Source organism: Colias croceus, chromosome 5, assembly GCF_905220415.1.
Source record: "Colias croceus chromosome 5, ilColCroc2.1".
NCBI classification, from domain to species: Eukaryota; Metazoa; Arthropoda; class Insecta; order Lepidoptera; family Pieridae; genus Colias; species Colias croceus.
In genome coordinates, this window is record NC_059541.1 from 6,792,729 (window position 1) to 6,814,951 (window position 22,223).

Sequence of the window (22,223 nt, forward strand, 5' to 3'; positions counted from 1 at the left end):
CTTTTCGTAACTGGCAACATTGCGATTTCTGGTTGACGTTTTCCTTTTGACACATGCATGATGTTGTCTGTCATTCCGCTGACAAAATTAAAACCCACTCGTTTTCGTGTTTGTTTAAATAAGAAAAATAGCTAAACATGCATAAAAAGTGTTACGAAAGTAGATCTATGCGTATTTTAAAACTGGTTAACAAAAATAACGAGGAGAATAACATTAATTCTTATCATGAAAACAAAGTAAGTAAAGAGTCTTATCAAAGTTATGCTATGTTTTCTATCAAATTGGGTTTGTAAATATTGTTAAATTATACTCAACTATTTTCTTACAGGAAGACGGCGACGACGAATTGTGCAACAGTGATTCTATTCTATCAGAGAGTAACCGCATAGTACTTACTTTTGAGGTAGAGTTTTTATATTCTTAAATTATTATATAACATAAAATATACGTGAATTCTAAATATTATTATCTTATTTTCAGAATACTGTCTTGGAAGAAGGAACTAGTTCACAAATAGTGCATCATAATAATCTGATAAACAATGTTATATTAGCAGAAGAGTCAGAAGTTGACGAAGACTTTTCAGATGGTTCAAATGACTTATACGTTCCTGAATCCTCTGATATTTCAACAGACGAAATTCCTGACATTCCTCCTCAATCTGTTGTCAGTATTACAACATTAAGTTCAAGACAAGATGATACAACCATTCATGCTCCAGTGAAATCTAAAAAACGGCTGCGTCAGCCTATGAATTGGCATAAAAATATTAGAAAAATAAAGCGTAATTCTGGCCAATGTTATACAACCAGCTCTGGTAAAGAAATTTCTGGTAAGAAAGTAAAAAGTAGCTGTACTGAAACATGTAGGCTTAAATGCTCATCAAAAATAAGCGACAGTGAGAGGCAACAAATTCATTTGAGTTACTGGGCTCTATCAGATGTTGAAAAACAACGTGAGTTTTTAGTTAGACATATTGAACCTATCAAGCCTAAATATACAATGATAAAACCTGGAAGTAAGAGAACATACAATAATGGATATTACTTTAACATACAAAAAAATAGAGTGCAAGTTTGCAAGACATTTTTCAAAAATACATTAGACATAAATAATAGAGTCATACATACAGCTACAAAGAAAATATCAAATACTGGGTTTCTAGAGAAAGATAAAAGAGGTGGTCATAAAAATTCTGGTAGACCAAGAATTGAAGAAGAAAGAAAAAATTTTGCTAGAAGGCATATAGAACAATTTCCCCTCATAGATTCACACTACTGTCGAGCACGAACTCAAAGAAAATATTTAAACGGGGATTTGAATTTGTCAGAAATGTACAGATTGTATCTTAAAAAGTGCATAGAAGAAAATATTCAACCTATTAAAAAACATCTGTATGAAACCATTTTTAACACTGAGTACAATATCTCATTTTTTCAACCGAAGAAAGATATCTGTGGGTTTTGTGATAATTTTAAAAATCTATCCGTTGAAGAAAAGCAACAGAAAGAAGAGAGTTATAATTATCACATCAATGAGAAGAATCAAAGTCGCATAGAAAAAGAAAATGATTTAAAATCATGTGCCAGCACTACTGTAGTTTCGTGTTTTGACTTGCAAGCTGTTCAAACTGTTCCCAGTGGAGATAGAAGCGATTTTTTCTACAAACGAAGACTGTCTTGTTATAACTTTACAATTTACGAGATAAACAACAAGCAAGGATACTGCTTTCTTTGGCATGAAGGACTGGCCAATAGAGGTGTGAATGAGATAGGCAGTTGTTTAATGAAGTACCTAAGGGATCATGTTACTGCCAAGGATGTCATATTCTACTCCGACAATTGCCCAGGGCAAAATAAGAATAAGTTTATGTGGGCACTTTATTCTTATGTTGTCAAGAACACACAAATTGAGTCAATAACCCACAAGTTTTTTGTGGTAGGACATACACAAAATGAGGGGGATGCTATGCATGCCCTGATAGAACGCGAGAAAAAAAGATGCTTAAAGGGTGGGCCCTTGTATGTTCCAACACAGCTAACCCCAATAATCAATCTAGCCAAAAAGAATGGTAAACCCTACATTACCAACGAGTTTCGTGATTTTTTAAACATTAAATCTCTTGTCAAAAACACAGATAATTTCACAAAAAACAGTCAAGGAGAAGCTGTTAAATGGAGTAATGTACACATTGTTCAACTAAAAAAAAATGAACCTAACAAGATATTTTACAAAATGTCTTTCTTTGATGATGAATTCAAAGTAATTGATGTTGATAGAAGGACGAGAAGGCAACAAGCAACAATTACAGAGTTAAAACCAGCATACAACAATCCACCAGGTATTTCAAAATTGAAGAAAAAGGACTTATTAGATTTATGCAAATCAGGAGCAATTCCACAAGCTCATTGGAACTTTTATGAAAATCTACCTACAGTATCTGAAGAAAGAACTCAGGAAGATGACTCAGATTAAAAAAATCTATTTCTTTTAATTATTAAGTAATTAAAACAACATTTTGATTTCAATTATGATTGTTTTATTTCAAATTTACTATAAAGATTATTAAATATTTATATACAAAAGTGGATAACTTGGAATAACTTTCTCTAGAATGAAATAAAATTTAGTTCCATACAGTAACAATTAAAGAAAAACTGTGAAAACTTGGTGAAACTCTTAATAATTTTCTTTCTCTTCTTCACCTAATAGTGTTCCTACCTAGACCTTTCATAAAAATAATATATTTTAGAATATCGAAATAACTATAAAAGAATAAATTAATAAAAGTATCAATAGTCATTAAGTTTTCTAATTATCTCATGAATACCTGTTTCTGAATTGTTACACTTTGGAACTGAGGTATCGATTTATAGTACTTATGATTACATGAGCAACCCACCCAAGAGTAGATGCTGAATGTGGCGGTAGATTTAGTCACATGTAAGAAAATATCTTCATACGAGGCGGAGAAGCAATTCGGTATTCCTAGGCGTACAAAACAAAATATGTAAGAATCTTCATGTAAAATCTGTGGGCCATCCTACAAAATTATTTGCAGAAGAAGAAAAGCATATTGCTGAAGTTGTTAATTTATCAGCAGAGTTCGGTTGTCAATTGAGTAAAGATTGAGTATGATTGACTTGCGTATTGTTCTGCACGATTATTTAGAAAAAAATGACCGATTGCAGGTTTTTAATGGAAAATGTTGGAAAACTATTTGTTGATCTCACTAATGTAAAACTCTTTGTTGATTTTATGTAAAACTATTTGTTTATCTCACTGCAGGCTGCTGTTGTAATCTTTATTACTTATACGTAATAGATACCAACATTATTTTTTTTAATGTTATTACAGAATATTAACCTAATATTATTACATAATATTTGTTTTCCTATAAAAAAATGTGATTAAAATTTAAGTACAACAATTTGATTTATTAAAAATATATTTGAATATTAAGAAAAATTGTTGCATTTCCTTTGGGGCAGCCCTACACCAAACTCACTTTTGTATGGGAGTTTTAGAGAAACATGCACAACTTTGCCTAGCATTGTAAAAAAAAATTTCTTGTGCTATTCAAGATTCAGTGAAGTCTGACGTGGAAAAGAACTTCATGGCAATATGGGTGTCAAATCCGTTACCAAAATACCTATTCATTTAAAAAGATATTATGACAGGCAATGTTGTAGTTTTTACCTCAACTTTGCCTACGTTTTCAAAGCAATTTTTTGGTGCTTTATAGGTGTTTTTTTTACTAATAGCAAATGTATTTCTATAGCTTAAAGTCCAATATTGGACAGTAATTGAAAAAACATACGACTTTCTTAACGATTAAAGATTTATCGAAGAAAAACGTCAAAATCCGTGCAAAGTTGCAGCATTTTACGGTACTGATCCTATTTGAAAAATTCTTTCGGTGTTAGACAGCCAATTTAATCGACAAATGGGCTATCTATCGCGTTCAAAACAAACAAACAAACTTTTCAGCTTTATAATATCAGTATAGATCAAGAAGGTATAGATTAATCAATCAACTAAGTAATAATATGCGTTTCAAATATAAAATGCAGTAACTTATAATTTTCTGATTTTAAAAATCCACACTTACTAAAATTTCTAGCTTATGTTTAAGTGATATTTCAGATTTATGTTCCATTTAAGCTAACCACAAAAAACCACACCTCTCAGCTTGACACCCTTTATTTGTACAGTTTATCACATTTTGGTTTTAAAAACAAAAAAAGTAATTGTAACTTTTAATAAATTCATAAAGAAATAAAATATATTAAAAAAATATATATGACTATAGGTACCTACTCTAAGAAATAACACGCGAGGCCGGGTTAAATATTAGTTTGAATGTAATAAGAATGTACTGCGATTCTACACAGCTACCTAATTGATGTAGGTAGTTGATAACAAAACGCAGCAAGTCAACGACTATTAGCAAAGTGAAGGTAGTTGGGTCGAACGTCGTATAAACAACGTCCGAGCCCCTAGGCACGATTCGTACGAATGCGCCACGAGACAAATCACAAAGGAAAGCGGCTTTTTATAGTATTCGACAGCTAAGCATGTTCAGACTTGAAATAATGACAACTATTCATCCACAAAAATATTAAATCAAAAGTTACGTCTAACAGTACCTATATTTGCGAAAATTGTGTAGTCTGGCACATATTCATTTTTTTTAAATAGAAACCAGATTGATATATCATATAAGTATCCATGCTTATTATATCCTTAGGTATTTCATGGCAGGTTAGGATTATGAATTTGCAATTAGATTTAATGATGTACTTAATGTTTAAAATTTTTGGTAAATAAAGATTTTATTATTTTATTTTATTTATTTACAAGTTAAACTCTGGAGAATTCTTCAATCAGAAAAGAAGTTAATTTAAAAATTCCCTTCTGGTTTCTTGGAAATATAATATATTCCTAAAACATCATAAGTATAACTCCATCAACAGAATGGTTCTCTATCTATATTATAATCTATGAACATTGCCTATCAACTTCTTGGGTAAAACAAAGGCAACATCAGATTAAGTTTATTGTTATTGCCATAGTTTGGCCAATATGATATTATGTGACAATGTGTTAAGAATTTAATAGCGGAGTAATGTCAAGTATTATTGGAAAAGCCAAAAAAGTCATTGAATGCTTCTGTTAAGTTATATTCGTCTATATATTTGGAGAACCCACTCATATCAGCATGTTTATTATTACGATTAGATGAATTTAGAAATGCAATTTCTTCAAATTTTATAAATCGTTGTTCTTTTGTTTGTTGGGATATATCAAATAGTTCTATTTTTCTAACAACAATTTTTTTCCAATTCATAGATTTTATCACTTTCCACCATTCTTTACAGTCATTTTCACTTCCTTCAATACATATAATTCCAGGCTTCCCACTTAAACAAAATCCAGTTAATTTCAGCTCTCTAGCCAGCTTCACAATTTCTTCTCGTTTTTTCTTATTATAAATATGATGTGAAAATATCCAATATCTGGCAAACTTTACCTCTTCTGTATAGTTTATATGATCATCTTTTAATTCTTGAGTGCTTTCTTCTACTTCACTTATCTCTTCTACATTATCTTGTATCCATGCTACAATTGAATAAATGCAAGGTTCATTGTTATGATTAGATTTTAGAAAATCTACAGCCCCTCTATTCAATTTTGATTCTTGTTGACGATTCATTTGATTACATCTTATGTAAATGTCTGGTTCATCTTCAGGGTAGAAGGTAGGTAAATTGATTGAAATCTCCAATTTCTTATTTTGTAAAAAAAGATATAATATGAAGTCTATGTGTCTTGGTGTGTAATCAGTTTTATTATCTAGAAAATCTTTAACTTCTTCTAAAATGGAGGCATCTGTAAAAATTAATTCATCCTTGTTTGGATACATTGAATTTAATAACTCGATTTCACTCATTTGTTGAGTTAGGCAGGAAAACAGTTTATCCTTCATTTCGTCACTTTCCATTGTAATAAGGAAATTAAATGAATCACTAGCATAGAAGTTGTAGTTATTTTCACAATTCAAAATGTAATACAGTACATATTATTCATGTATTAACTATTAAATAATAAACACAGAGCAAGTAACATAGGATAATAAACACAATATTATAATAGGTAAAAAGTACCTAAAACAAAATAAATAAATAAAAATGTCAGCCGATTGCCGTCATCTTGTATGTAAAACGTCATTTAATGACAGTTCGTTAAGTGTGTTGCTTGTGCGATTATAATTTCCTCTTATGTCTATTACAATAATTTTATTTATCCAATTTCAATCATTCAAACTACCTACCTACTTATATAATTTTTCTAGCTTTCTGCCAGCGGCCTATAAGCAGTAATGTTTACGCGGTACCGTGTTTCACTTCTGCAATGCGTCCCGTGACGGCTGTCATATTTTTTTTAATATTACAACCTTAGGGCGTATTCAGAAAGAAAGCTTGAAACTTATAAGCGCTTATAAGCGCTTATCGGCGCTTGTCAGCGCTGGTAACCTGCGCAGGAAAATATATGAACATGCGCCTATAAGCGCTGATCGGCGCCGACAAGTTCCGACAAGCTTCAACAATGCTGGTGGCTGCCATATAAAATTTGTTTTGGTCTGCTTCAACCTGCTTCCTTTGTGTAGAACGAACCAGCACTGACAAGCGCCGATAAGCGCTTACAAGTTTCAAGCTTTCTTTCTGAATACGCCCTTAGATTACAACACTAAATGAGTCGATACATATCAAACTCTGGTAAGTCCATTCTAACAGAAATGTGGGAATCGAGGTATTTTTAATAACTTAAAAAAACAATATGTTTGGACCTTTATAATTTATGACGGATATAATATAATACATTAGAATTATTTTTACGAAGAAAAAGAAACGTATTACTTGATGATTATGCCACAAATTAGATTTAAATCTGGACATACAGGCGTTTGATATGTACCAGCAAGACTTACCGGGTTTTGAAAAAGAACGTCTTGGACTTACAGGAATTTGAAAAATCTCGAATGGACTTACAGGGCTTTGATAGAACTTAGTTTTGGGACGTACTGAGGTGGTGGAAATAGGTAGATAGTTCGGCGCGTTGTAAGTATTGGACATTAAAATAAAATATGTAAATTAAAAGATACAAATTATTATTATTATTAACCTTTATCATCCCACTGCTGGTCAAAGAGAAGGCTCAATAAATCAAAACGGTTGAAAAATCTCAGTACGGCCGTGGGCTTTATGGCTGGGAATAACTACTGTGCGTGTGCTGTGCGTCTAGTTTCATTTATCTTTTAGCTGTTTTCGGAGCCTTGTCTGTTTTAGCTTTTGATATTGTTTTTTTCCTTGCTTTGTCTAGAACCACCACCTCTATAGTAAAACTGTTTTCTTCCATCATTTATCAATTAAAACGATTTATAAGCATTGGTCACACGTGTTAGCTTCAACAAAATTGAGAGAAATGGCAGCCATTTTAGTGCCATACTGCGCTGTGATTGGTCGAAATGGACTTAACTGAGTTTGATAAACCACTGTCGACGGACATACCGGCGTTTGAAAAAAAACATTTACTTTAGACCTTATTTTAATATAGATACGATTGACTTACCTAACTTTGAAAAGTACAGACTGGTTTAGTTTTACAATTCAAAATTGGCGCCATTGTTATCTCAATTTTGGCGGGGAGTGGACTTACCGGAGTTTGATATGTATCGACTCAAATTAAAGTTTATTGTAGAGATTTGTACTGAAACTTTTACACAAACGCGAGTTTATTTATTATTATGTTCTGCGCACACAAGTGACGAGACGGCTCTCCACACGTTTTCCAATTACGTCTACGTGGTCTACTCCCCGTTTTTAAGCTGTAAAAAATAAAAATAATAAATGAAATACGACAACTTCCCAAGTTAGGTGTGAAAGGGATAAAAAACATACAGGCGTCATTCAACGTCATATTTTCTTATTTTCTTGTTACATGGTTATAGTGCAATCTCCAGTGTATTAGATATAAAGGCCCTACTCACGGTTCAACACAACCAACAATCTGCTGAAACAATTTGTTGCAGTCGCGATTGAGCGTTCTCTACTCACGATTCATCCAACCCTCAATCTGTTGACACAATTTCATTCCGCGATTGCTTGCCACAACGTGTGCACGTCACGTTGATGCCTGGCCTGATGCTAAACCTCAACACAATAATACGCATTATTAATGGATATACAATTTATGAAATATAAGATAATTATCTTTGTAAAGCTTGTATTTTTTCCAATTTTATTGATAGATTTCAAGGGCTATAAAGTATAAACGGCTATAAAATATAAACATCTTCCTCAAATATGTAAAAATGTCTTTCCCGCGTTTATCTCAAAACCGCCATTTTGCGATTAACGCGGCTGCGCGATTGAGCCGAGATTGCACGGTTCCCAACTTAGGGGTTTTCCCCCCAGATTTAGGGGGTAAATAAGTGAGATAGGAATTTTTTAGGGGTCTGAAATTTTTAGGGGTATTTTTAGGGATTTTTTTTTTACTGTTTAATATTTTTAAATTGATAATTACATAACTAGTTTTAATATTTATTTCTTGACCTAGCGACTCATAGCGACATCCAGTACGTAATTAAATAAAATTTTGCAAAGCATCATGATGGTCCGATTTACATTAAATCGAAATGGTGGATCTTGTACAACATATTTTAATCCATCCTGTTAAATTTATTCAACATGTATGATTTCAAAAACGCTGAATCTTCAGATGAAGACGAAATATTTTATGTATTAAATAACTTGTAATAAAAAGAATTTTGAAACATATTACAGCATATTATTTCTAAATCATCATGAATTTATATTTGTATGTTTTTTTAGGGGGACAACTGAATGATTTAGGCGTTTTTAGGAGTTTTTGACACAAACTTTAGGGATAAATATTTTTGAGAGTTGGTAACACTGCGAGATTGGAGCAATCACAATACTCACGTTCCAACACGCACACAATCTGCTGAGACAATTTGTCGGGTTGCTTCCGCGCCGATCCAATTCGCAACATGTTGGGTTACGCCCCCAACGTGCCCTCAACTATACTATTCACGACACAATCTGTCAGCTCACTGCAGATTGTGTCAACAGATTGTTACTGAAATTGAATCGTGAGTAGGCTACTATAAGGCCCTACTCACGGTTCAACACAACCAACAATCTGCTGAAACAATTTGTTGCAGTCGCGATTGAGCGTTCTCTACTCACGATTCATCCAACCCTCAATCTGATGACACAATTTCATTCCGCGATTGCTTGCCACAACGTGTGCACGTCACGTTGATGCCTGGCCTGGATGCTAAACCTCAACGCAATAATACGCATTATTAATGGATATACTAATTTATGAAATATAAGATAATAATTATCTTTGTAAAGCTTGTATTTTTTCCAATTTTATTGATAGATTTCAAGGGCTATAAAGTATAAACGGCTATAAAATATAAACATCTTCCTCAAATATGTAAAAATGTCTTTCCCGCGTTTATCTCAAAACCGCCATTTTGCGATTACTGCGCAGCGCGATTGAGCCGAGATTGGAGCAATCACAATACTCACGTTTCAACACGCACACAATCTGCTGAGACAATTTGTCGGGTTGCTTCCGCGCCGATCCAATTCGCAACATGTTGGGTTACGCCCCCAACGTGCCCTCAACTATACTATTCACGACACAATCTGTCAGCTCACTGCAGATTGTGTCAACAGATTGTTACTGAAATTGAATCGTGAGTAGGCTACTTTAGGATATAAGCTTCTTGACTTAGCTTCTTGAAATACACAGAAATAAAATAGACTATAGAGTTTGACGTCTTTGAAAAAAATGCGAAATGACAGGAGACTTCAATACTTCAATTTCAATCAATTTCAATCAGCAGAAAGCAGAATTCTCCACCTGAGCTGACTGAGTTGAGTTTTGATTTTGATACCCGCTAGCAAAGCTTGTTTGTCGCTACGATAAAAATACACATTTTTTGAATACGTTACACATTATATCTATGATATTGCCCTTTCCGGCAAATCCTTACGCTACCTTTATTAACTGTGAACTCCTACATCGTAATTGAAATGGCTTCGCCATTGGAACAATTTGTAAACAATGTACGAACAATATCAGCTTCAGGTATGTTTTTCTGTGTTTTTTATTATCAGAATTATGTTTATTTTCCACATAATAAAATTATTTAATCTTATTTAATTCCAATTACTTACAGGAAACTTTCGTGACCTCTGCGACATTATATCGAAATCGGATGAAGTGTTGCAGAGAAATAGTGCTCATTTAAATACAGTACTTGAAACTCTTGATATACAACAACATTCTCTAGGGGTCTTGGCGGTACTGGTAGCTAAGTTTTCATTGCCTCAGGTTAGTATAGAATAATAGTTTGGAGAAAAAAACATACCAAAAATGTTTAGTACGTATCTATTTTTGTCTAAACCAAACAATTTTAATTTTTACAGGGTTCCAGTGATTTAGATAAATCAACTATGTTTCAACAAATATGTGATTTTATAAGTAATTGTAATGGAGAACAAGTCAGATTCTGCCCTGAGTTATGTATGTAATATAATTAACTAGCCGCCCGCATTTTGAAAGAAAAACCCGCATAGTTCCCGTTTCCGTGGGATTTCCGGGATGAAACCTATCCTATGTGTTAATCCAAGTTACCCTCTATATGTGTGCTAAATTTCACTGTAATCAGTTCAGTAGTATTTGCTTGAAAAAGTAACAAACACACACACACATCCTCACAAACTTTCGCATTTATAATATTAGTAGGATATGTCAATTCTAAACATATTAATTATCTATATTCATGATGATTTTATATTTAAATGTTTGTTTTTAGATGCAGAATTGTGTCATTTGCTTACTGACCACCTTGTTGAGATTAAACAGCCAATTAAAGGCATTGAGATATTGAAAAAAGCCATAAGAAAAATTCAGTTGTTTGATTCTCAACTAACATCTATTCATGCTGATTTGTGCCAATTGTGTCTTCTATCGAAATGTATGAAACCAGCCCTTGAATTTCTAGATACAGATGTTACGGGAATAGGATCAGAGGTATAGTAGAGGTTTTTATTAAACAACTTATTCTGAACAATATTAAAATTTTATGTGAATAAGTGTAACTACACATAAATTTATCCTTTTAAGCTATTGCATAGCTTCTATCGCGGGCCTTGAGCGCAGGGACCGAATCCAGAAATTCAGTATCGAAAAAACCTCACACTCCTCACTCCGACGGGCACGGTGTAGCTTGAGGGCATGCTATCCAATAGCTTTACCGCGGCAGTCCCAGAGTGCCACACATCTTTTTTTTAATATTGGTGACTTTTACACTTGGTGCAATTGAAATTTTCACTTTTTTTTTCAGCTTGGAGGAAATAATGACTCAAAACATTTTTTACTGTATTATTATTATGGAGGAATGATATATGCTGCACTTAAAAATTATGAAAGAGCTCTATATTTCTTTGAAGTGGTTGTAACCGTCCCAGCGATGGTAGTATCTCATATAATGCTTGAAGCTTACAAGAAATATATTTTAATTTCTCTTATTTTACATGGAAAGGTAAGGCAAGATCTAATTTTTGCATAGGTAGTTACTATTGATGTATAAAAATGTATGTTGTTATTTCCATTTTGAGTTTCCATCAAAATAATTTGCCAATATCCCTACCAATATCATAAATGTGACAGTAATGTTTGTCTGTCTCTTCTTCACCATACTTTCTACACAATTATACTATGTAACAATGAACCTATATGGATGAAATTTTGTACATACATAGTTAGAAACCAAAGTACCCATTTATCCCAAAAATCCCACGGGAATGGAATCTGTGTGTGTAGGGCAGAGTGGCTAGTAAATAAATAAAACAATGTACATGTTAATTACAGATACTACAAATGCCCAAATACACTTCCCAAGTTGTGTGCCGTTTCTTAAAGCCTCTGTCAGTTGCTTATCATGATTTGGCTGCATCACAACATGCTGCTGTTAAACACAGAGAAACATTTGTCCGTGACAAAAATATGGGATTGGTCAATCAGGTAGGTAATCTTTTTAAGTCATGTTTGGATATTCATAATATATTTACTGTTAATACAGTAAAAGCTCTGTATTTGTGGGTAATAGGTTCTGTAAATGTGCCACGAATATGGAATGGTTTTTTGTATGGGATTATACGTTCCTAGGTGAGAAATAAAGAAGCAAATACATAAGGAAATCAGTTTAATTGAAGTTTTTGACCTTACATAATTATTAATTACCATTTAATTAGGTATTTTTCTTCAGATTTAGGCAATGGACTGTCGTTTTTTAAAGTAAAAAAGTAATCAAATTATATTAAAATATATTTTCACTCAACATTTTAATTTTCAGGTGCTCAGTTCAATGTACAAAAAGAATATACAACGTCTTACCAAAACATTTTTGACCCTATCTTTAAGTGATGTAGCGTCACGGGTTCAGTTATCTGGGCCTGCTCAAGCTGAATCATATATATTAAATATGGTGAATATTTGCTCTATTTTTGAAAGTAGATAATTTTGTTATTCAAATTAAATATGAGGTATTAAATTTTTTGCCTTAAAATTATTAAAAGAATTAGTTCAACAAAAATGTTGATATACAGTAGAACCCCGTTAAGTCGAACCTCGATAAGTCAAAAACCTCCAAATCTCGAAAAAATGTTTTGTTCCCTTCCCTTCAAACACCAAAACCTCCATTATTGAAATCTCTACCCTCTGTTAGTCGAAATAATCACCGAGTCCCTCCAAGCCATTTTGGTACATATTTTCACTCTATAACTCGAAAAATTAAATTTGACCTCTGTATGTCGAACATAGCAACGTTTTATTTTAAAACCTTTACAACTTGATCAATAGGAATTTATTACCTCTATTGTTCGAACAAAAATACTTAAAGAACTTGCCAACAATGAAAGTACACTATTGTTTCTTAGAAAACATTTTAGGAGTATACGATAATAAATCTATGACTCACGTAAACACGTGTTTGCTTGATTGGTGTCAGGTGTTCAATTTTGATTTTGTGAATTCAAAATTTATAAGAATAAACCTCAAACTCTTTGTGTCGAATCAAAATCCGCCTAAGTCGAAATCCTCCATAAGTTGAAAACTCTATAACTCGAAATTTTTGGCGTCTCCCTTGGTATTCGACTTATAGAGGTTCTACTGTATTAAGTTATATACTATACAATACTATATGATACTAAACTGATATGGTAATTTTATAGAAATAGCCCTAAACTTTCCTTCCTTTCTTCATTATAGATTGAGGAAGGTGAAATATATGCCATGATAAATCAGAAAGATGGCATGGTGGTGTTCTTGGATAGTCCTGAGAAATATGCCTCCCCAGAGACTTTGTGTGTGTTGGAGCAACAAATGGCTGCTTGCACTAAGCTTCACCAGTACATACAAGAAATGGATGAACAAATTCAAGTGAACCCACAGGTATATGAATATGTTTGTGAAAACAAACTATTTCACAAGAAGTGTCTTGAATTAGTAAACAAAAATGTCACATTGCATGAAAAAAGTTAAAATGGGCATTTTATATCTAAACAAACTATCAGTTACTTCCAATGTTTAATTTTTTGATAATTGAAACATACATACTACATTATCACTATATTGTCTTTAGTATTTAAGTAGAGTATTTAGATTGTTGTGTATGAAATAATTTATGTAATTATCTTATTCGTATTTGTTTTCAGTACGTGAAAAAATCTGTTGGATGCCACGATGAAGATATGCCAGCAACAAGTCAAAACTCAAAAACAACATATTCTATGTGAAGATTTTATTTGTAACATAACAATATTATGTAAGCCTTTAGTGATTAAATGTATGAACTTACATTCAAGTATCACTTACCCCATTATTAAAAAATTAAAAAAGATTACAAATATAAAAAATGTGTTAGTTTAAACTATATACAGTCAAAACCGTTTATGGCGACATCGTTTAGAACAACATACCGGTTAAATTGACCAAAATCAAAGGTCCTGGCTGAATGTTATATGACCGCCTTATCGAAAACATTGGTTTTTACGACAATGTAATGTAAATAAAATTTAATACGACATACCGCATTAAGCGACCACATTTGGTTAATATTTTCGGAGAATTATATCTGTAGAACGACCGGCTCAGCTGGATTGTAAACAATTATTGAATAGGTAACTGTATCCACATCTGGCACAGTTTAATAGTCAATGGCTATTATCTTAAAAGTAATCAAAGTTTAGGGTCTTTTGTCATTCTTAGAAACAAAGCACATGCATGCCGTAGCTTGGCCGTAGCCTCAAGGCCCGCTTCGTCATATCTCTTAAGTCAGTTTGTTACTTATCGTTACACAAGGCGCACCAAAACATATTGTTGAGTTAACTGTGAAAATTGTAACATGTCGCAAAAAAGACAACAAATCAATATCGAAGAAAAATCGCGTATTATTTCAAAGCTAGAGAAAGGAATTCCAAACAAAAACCTGGCAAAAGAATATGGTGTATCAAAATTCAAATCCGGTTGTTACAACTATCGGTTTTTACGACTCAATATGAGTAGTCCCTTCGATGTCGTTATAACAGATTTTGACTGTAATATAAAACAAATTAAACAATATAATTATATTATACTATACATTTTTATAATAAACAATTTGTTCATAGATGTTGCTGATAGAATGAGCAATTTATAATGCTTCATGGACTGCCTCTGTAAAAGCTGTCATGCTTTCGAGTGGTGTCTGTGGTGTAATACCATGGCCCAAGTTAGCAATGTATCTATTTTTACCAAACTTTTTGACCATATCCACTGTTAGTTTTCTTATTTCATCCTGAAAGAAATACATTTGGTTATTAATTGATTTAAGCCACTGTTTTAATGAGTGGAATGATATATTATTATAAATATTGGTTATTTAAACATACTGGTGTTTTATATAAATCTTGTGGATCCAAATTTCCCTGTAAAGTAATATTTTCACCAACAACTTTTCTTGCTTCAACAGGATCTACTGTCCAATCCAAACCAATTGTTTCGTAGCCCATTTTTGCTTGGACATCTAAAGAATGACCTCCTCCTTTTGCAAAAACGGTCTGTAAGAGATTTGTGTGTTAAAAAAACTGCAATATACCTATTTGTTATTTTATTTTTAACAGATTATTTTTTTTTCTATTTCTACATTCCTCATCTTTCTAATTTCATATCACAGTTGCTATAATTAAATTCATACAAGTACTTACCATTGGAACCTGTTCCAAATTTCTATCTTGCAGTTTCTTTTGTACTCCAGATCTAATGTCCTTTAGATATGGTGCTGATATTTCAGCAAATTGCTCCCTTGTGAGATGATCAGCGCTAGATTCAAATACTTGCAATAGTTGAGCACCACTTTCAACCTACAATCATCACAAATAACTTGTAATTAAGAACTGTAAATCAACACTATTTGATTTTCTAGTGTTACTTATAACTTTTGTCTACAACGGTTTTTTTAGAAACAAATCATCACAAACGTTACACACGTTATATGGGTCCATAGCCTATGTTAGTCTGATACATCTATACATATAATAAATCTGTAGAAGGGTCAATTCTGTACATTGAAAATATTGAAAAAATAAATAGCAGGGGGTGTTACTGGATCGATACCAAACCCAAATATGTGATTAAAAAAATTTTTGTCTGTCTGTCTGTCTGTATGTGAAGGCATCACGTGAAAACTAGCGGTTCGAGTTCGATGAAACTTGGTATAATTATACCTTATTATCCTGAGCGTAAAATAGGATACTTTTTATCCTGGAAAAATACGTAGAAAAATATTAATCTTAATTTTTCAGTTTTATCCATAGACGTTGTTCCGTAGAACCGCGAACATACGTTGCGTATTATTATAGGCGTAGCCGTATTTGGGAATTGGGTCCAATAGATATTTATAAGATGTTATTGACAGAGGTACTCAAAATGGAGAAATAACCATCCACGCGAAGACCGACATCCGCGCGGACGGAGTCGCGGGCGGAAGCTAGTTACAAATAAAATAGCACTCTGCCAGGAAAGAAAAGTAAACACTTTATACAGGATAAGGCAACCAATGCTTTATGCTTATAAAATTAGGTTTGGCCATATTCTATTAAAATTTTGTTAGTGTAATAAATAAATTGATCAACATGAAAAGAAATATTTCAGGGTGTTATAGTTCGATTCAAACTTAATGGTGGTTCGGAAGTTAGGTGCACAGGTCACTTAACGTCCGGCTAATACCTTAAATTGTTTTCTGCGTTTGATGAGTTTGATTCATACTGTATGTAGTACAAAATTTTTTAATAGAACAGGGACAAAGGTGTTAATTATAGTTTTTGAGATATTGATATTCCTTGACATAATATAAATATATTAAGTAAAGATAATAAATAACAAATCACAATCAATATAACATACCTGCATTACAAGATAATCAATTATGACTCTTGTGAGCAGACTTAGAAGTCTGTGGACATCCTTAGGATATTTTTCTAACCATTCCTTTGTTTTAGACATAGTTTGGCTTCCACCACCTTCTATCATATATCCCATCAGGGTGAACTAAAAATAGTACAATAATTATTATACAATATGAGGTCAATCATCTCATTATATTTCAAGGTATCAATAAAACTAGGCATCAGTAATTCTTGATATCCTGCAAACAAGGTTACTCAATAATTATTATTGCTTTTAATGTATGATTACATTGTAAAGGCATTATAAATTAATTTATGTATAATATATGAAATACTTGTCTTTGTAATTTTTTTCCTATTTTATTTTTTGTAATAATAGTAAATTTTATATAGTACTCACAGGTGCACCTGTGAATCCAATTAACGGCACTTTTCCTTCAATCTTGTGCCTGGTTAGAGTAATAGCTTGACCAACGTATGTTAGTCTAGAAACAGCACCATCTTCTTGAAGCTGGTCTATTTCAGAAGGATCAACTAGTGGTTTTGGAAAGACAGGCCCCTGAAATTATAAATGTTTATAGTAATAAAATAAAACATAGTTTGAGTTAGATAACATTATTGAATGAATAAAAATTCATTGAAAACAGATAATTTAATGTATAACAATGATTTCTGCAAGGTAAACAAAGTTCTATATCCTTCAGCTGCACAATCCAATCTTTATTGGATACAGGATTGGCTTGCAGATACTAAATTAAAATTGAATGCTACAAATCAAATCTTGAAAATAAATTCTCAGAATACCTTTCCAGGATGCATCTCCACTATCATTCCAAGAGCTTGCGGAATAACAAGAATATCACTGAATATGATGGATGCATCTAAATGATCGTATCGCCTTAACGGCTGCAAGGTCACTTCACAAGCTAGCTCCGGTGTTCGACAAACTGTAAAAAAATCGTGTTTTGCGCGAACTTCTTGAAATTCTGGTAAATATCTCCCTGCCTGACGCATAACCCATACCGGCACTTTATCCACTTCTCTACCCAATGCGGCATCCAGCAGTCTCGTATTTTTTAGTACCGGAAAGTTCTGAAATATTTGCAATTATTTAAGTAGGTTTACAAGTATGCTAATTAAAAATGTTGAAATAAAAAAAAATAATAACCTTATTTGTGTACTCCATTTTATACAGTAGCTTATCACTTCTGATTTATCTCTTAGAAATAGAATTGATGTTTCTTTGGGAGCTACCTAAGTCTTATCAATTTAATAAAAAGTAAATATCATCTATCGCAAAAGTTTGAAAAACTTGCAGCTATTGTGTCAGACGTCAGTTGCCAATAGAATGACATCTATTTATCTGTCACTGTCAAATGTCAATCGATACAACTTTCGAACAACAGATACAATTTGTAATAGATAATAATCATCTTATATACTTTTTACTACCTTATATATTTTTAGAATACCTACTAAAGTTTAAAGCATAATAACTTAATAAGTAATCAAAATCGCTATGTAAGATTTATCCAAAAATATATTTTCTTCACATGATTGAAAATGTCTATTTGCACAAATTAAATATATAAGCTGCACTTTATGAATGTTTTTACTTATATGTCTTGCCGATTACTTTATTAAGATATTAATACAATTTTTCAATATTTTTAAGTCTATATTAAACGTTTTATCAATAATTATTATAATGTTTAAAATTAATTAGGTATCTTGCTGCTTTACAATATCTTGTACAAAAAAACCTGAGTAGAAACGTTATCCATAACGCCTTTTTTAATTTTTTCTTATAATATTATACTAGGGAATTTTTACCCTAACAGAGATCCTGGGCGGGGGAACCTTAGAAAAATCGAGAACTGTTGTGATTTTCAGTTCTCTACATGTGCATGCTCTAAAACCTGACCTGTTTACCTGATACGTGATAAGATTTTCACAGGCTTCAGAAATTTTATTATAAGTCTTAAACTGTTATTTTCATAATTATAACAGTATGGACTCTTTACAAAAACACAAGAAACTTATGTCGGTTATCACTTATCATGGAACCATTCATTACCCAGCGTGAATATTATTTGTATTATTTATATATCAATACCGTAATTACAATTTTTATCCAATTAGGGAAAAGGAAGACTTAAATTAAAAAAAAAAAAAAAAAAAACAAGATGATCAAGAAAATTAAAAATTAGCTTTATTAAATCGTCACATATTAAATGATCAACATCTTGATCAACATCAACTTCTGAATACTAATTATGTTATTGTTTTTAATCTAAGTCAATATAATATTTATATTTCCCACAGTATCTTGTCAAGCGCGCTTCAAACGAAGGATTTTCATGTGCACATCGGACTGATGAACCAACTTCCTCATGAGGTGTTCCCATACTCGACTGGAACTAGTACCCTAGAACCTAACTGAAAATAGCAGAAAATGAATGCAGCGTTTTTTAACATCGCAGCATATTTAAAAAATCCTGCATTTTCCATTTACAATCATTTACGGTTTAATAGTTTTCGATTCTGTTTCAAGAACATTTGCAAAAGTCAATGTTGTCTAGCTATATGATAAGACGTATAATATTATTGAATTGGTTTGATGAAAGTGTCGTTAAACTATTGAACGGTTGATGCACCTAATATCTATTTACATATTTATTTAACAGTTTTTTGTACCATTACAAATTTTACAATCTATAATATCTATTAAAAGAAAAGGAAACATTCACAGCACATAAGGCAACCTTATCGCTTATCAGCGATCTCTTCCAGGCTGCCCAAGGTAAAGGATAATTATGCCCAAGCTAAAGGTAAAGGATAATAATACCTACCTATCCAATACGAATCCAATAAATAGAGTCGAATGTTGTTAGTAGGTACCTATAAACAAAGTTTGCAAGAGAGCTTGCACCTACCTGCTATCTTTCGATCAAAACGAAAAAACACAAATGAGAGGGGTCGCCGTAGTTTTTGTTGCCATCCAAGCGACATAGCGACCTATCAGTAAGAATTTTTTATAGCAAACCTTTATCCCAATAAACTTTATTCGGTTTATGGGAACAGAGTTGTAACTCGGTCAACCTAATTTGTATATCCATTTAATTTATCCTTGTATGTAAGCATGCGTTTACACCATGTTACATGGAAAATAAATACAATAGGTATATTTTAAGTTACTTGCAACAACGGGGGTATTTCAACAATATCAGTACGAAATAAAGGATAGCTAGTGTAATTAAACATAAACCTACCAACCAGTTTTACTTGCAAATTTCTTTGATCATCTAAAAACCAAAGAATTATCAAAATAAAAAATCATCATGATTATCTATTATTTTTGGAAAGTGAATGTTTCACATAATTTGATGTAGGTACCTATGTATTTTATTAACAAATAAAAGTTACACTATTATGGTTCTAAGTCAAATATTGCAGTAGGTAATACAAGTGAGTGTGGGTCGAATACACAGGTGCCGGTGTGACTTGTGCATTCTTTGTGTGTCGCAGCCTCGCAGGGGGGAGCAGCCGCAAAAAATATCATTTGAATATTATACGCATACTTTATTTTAATAAAAATCCCTCAACGACTTTTTCCCTGTATTACCTAACTTAAGTCTTATAGGTAAGTTATACGCTTATCCAATGGAGAGCGATTTTTCAGGATGAACCTACAGTGGACCTGTAAATCAAATGAGTTTATAAAATTTATTTAATTATTTTTAGTAATCAATAAAAACAAAGCGTTTTTTATGTCAGCGAAAAGATTTCCTTTTTTCTAAAAATCTCCACAGGAGTTCGCATAAATAATCTGCGATTAGTTTTTTCAAAATAAAGTTCGTTGGGCTCAGTTGGGGTTGCTCTGAGAAAATATGATTAACTTTTTATTGTGATTTTAGCAAATCATCATACAGGTACATAAACTTTATTCGATATCCATCATTTAATATATCTATGCAGTGTATCTGTGTATATGAATTGTTTTCTACTATTAATCGAGTACCTACGTAGCTAAAGAATAAAATTAAAACAACGTTGTGCAAAAACTAAATTTCTCGACTCATTGACCTTTGGATCCGTTCGTGAGATAATTTGGTCTGGAACCCGCGAACTATGGCTTATGAGTGGGCCTTATCAGCTAGAGCACGAACGTTTGGCTAAGTTTTATTTATATTACTGGAATTTGCTTATTTGTCCTTAATTTTGATGTTTGTTTGAACAATGATTTACTTTAGGATACTTTATTAATAAATTCTCAAGAAAATGCATTCATGCAATAGCGAACAATTGTCACTAATATACGGCTCAATTTATTTACGAGGAGTTGGCTAGGGGCGCACAAGGACACAGTTTTCAGTGTTAATAGAATAGTTCATTGAATTATATTTTATTTATAATTATGTATATTTGAGTATTAGTTAGTCTGTGGTATTAGTATGCAGCAAGGAAAGTTCTGTGCGAAAAAATTACTTTGGGGGCAGGATTATCTTTTGTAGAACTGTATAATTTTTTTTGCGAACAATTCATTTACAATCAATGAACAAAACCTAACCATTTTCATATGAATAAGTATTTTTAATTAAGTTATGTTTAATTGAAATAAAAAAGGTTTGAGAATTGAGTATAAAAACTTATTTACATTCTGCCAAATTAGCATCTCAATACAATGGACACTTATTAAACGTACGTGATTAATAACGATCGAGTGCACATCACCCTGAAGGGATTTTGATGAAGGTTTAAATGGAAACGGAAGATGTAATAAGGTGCTACTCCAAGGTTTTCCCTGTCGCCGATCATGAGGAGGCCGTTGACTCAAGTATTGTAAACAGTTCCTTATCTAAGCTGTGCGTCGTTGCTGACTTGATGACTCGCTCGCAGCTTTTATCTAATAGACGAAATTATGTTGCGAGCGCGCCTGCTGTTCTTATACGAGCATTCTTTCGATAACATTGAAAATTATAGTTTGCGTCTTTCATACGTAGGTACCGTACATCTATACTATGGAAATTTTAAAATATTACTATTAACGTATCAACTATAAAATAAGAATATCTACTAAAATAAGGCATTAAAATATATTTTAAGTTTATTGCTATGTGCACATTTATTTCCGAGATTTTACTGTACTAAGTAATATGAGCTTATAAAATAATTGTTAAAAAGTATTGTAGAGTAAAAAGTACTTCTTAAAAATTTTTATTACCTGAAAAATTAAAAGATTTAATTTATTATGTATCTAAATTATACGTATTTTCAAAAGTTAACAGTTCACTGTATAAGATATACATATATATTTTTGCATGTTACATATTACATAATATTATTATAAATAAACGTTATAAGTAAAAATTTTATACCTAAGTAAAAATATTTTTTATCATTTTTACTCATCAATCTGTCATTCGAATCCAAAACTTATATCTACCTATTTCCTAAGCCTATTTCATTATCATACTACTAAAAATTTCGGAATTATAAGGTACTTTTTTAATATAAAAAACATCTCATAAATCTACAAGCCAATGGGGGAGGAGAAATTGTAGAGTGCGACTGCGTAGGCGCGAAGCGAGGAGGTGCGCGGGCGCGGTGCATTGCTTCTTTTTTACCTTTTTTGCTGCTCTACCCTTGCTTCGCTTGCTATGTGTATACTTG

At 32.2% G+C, this 22,223-nt stretch overlaps 3 protein-coding genes and 1 long non-coding RNA gene across 4 annotated transcripts; 2 read left to right on the top strand and 2 right to left on the bottom strand.

Moving 5' to 3' along the window:
* LOC123692100 lies at positions 1-534 on the top strand. The gene is made up of 3 exons (XR_006751483.1): positions 1-236; positions 329-403; positions 481-534. It is a non-coding gene; the product is annotated as an uncharacterized LOC123692100 (long non-coding RNA).
* A 4,512-nt stretch (positions 535-5,046) lies between these two features.
* LOC123692097 (RWD domain-containing protein 2A) lies at positions 5,047-6,212 on the bottom strand. Its single transcript, XM_045636743.1, has one exon. It carries the CDS (start codon positions 6,002-6,004, stop codon positions 5,132-5,134), a length of 873 nt encoding a protein of 290 aa, XP_045492699.1. The 5' UTR covers positions 6,005-6,212; the 3' UTR covers positions 5,047-5,131.
* Positions 6,213-9,935: 3,723 nt separating this feature from the next.
* On the top strand, positions 9,936-13,960 carry LOC123692101 (COP9 signalosome complex subunit 3). Its single transcript, XM_045636746.1, has 9 exons — positions 9,936-10,188; positions 10,280-10,434; positions 10,530-10,626; positions 10,919-11,136; positions 11,450-11,647; positions 11,977-12,129; positions 12,461-12,592; positions 13,375-13,557; positions 13,821-13,960. The coding sequence occupies exons 1-9, from the start codon at positions 10,134-10,136 to the stop codon at positions 13,899-13,901; spliced, it is 1,272 nt and encodes a 423-aa protein (XP_045492702.1). The 5' UTR covers positions 9,936-10,133; the 3' UTR covers positions 13,902-13,960.
* A 743-nt stretch (positions 13,961-14,703) lies between these two features.
* On the bottom strand, positions 14,704-17,874 carry LOC123691961 (uroporphyrinogen decarboxylase). Its single transcript, XM_045636557.1, has 7 exons — positions 17,719-17,874; positions 17,355-17,642; positions 16,951-17,109; positions 16,549-16,692; positions 15,351-15,506; positions 15,036-15,203; positions 14,704-14,941 (listed from the first exon to the last, which is right to left on the bottom strand). Exons 1-7 carry the CDS (start codon positions 17,734-17,736, stop codon positions 14,798-14,800), a joined length of 1,077 nt encoding a protein of 358 aa, XP_045492513.1. The 5' UTR covers positions 17,737-17,874; the 3' UTR covers positions 14,704-14,797.
* Between the last annotated feature and the right edge of the window lie 4,349 nt (positions 17,875-22,223).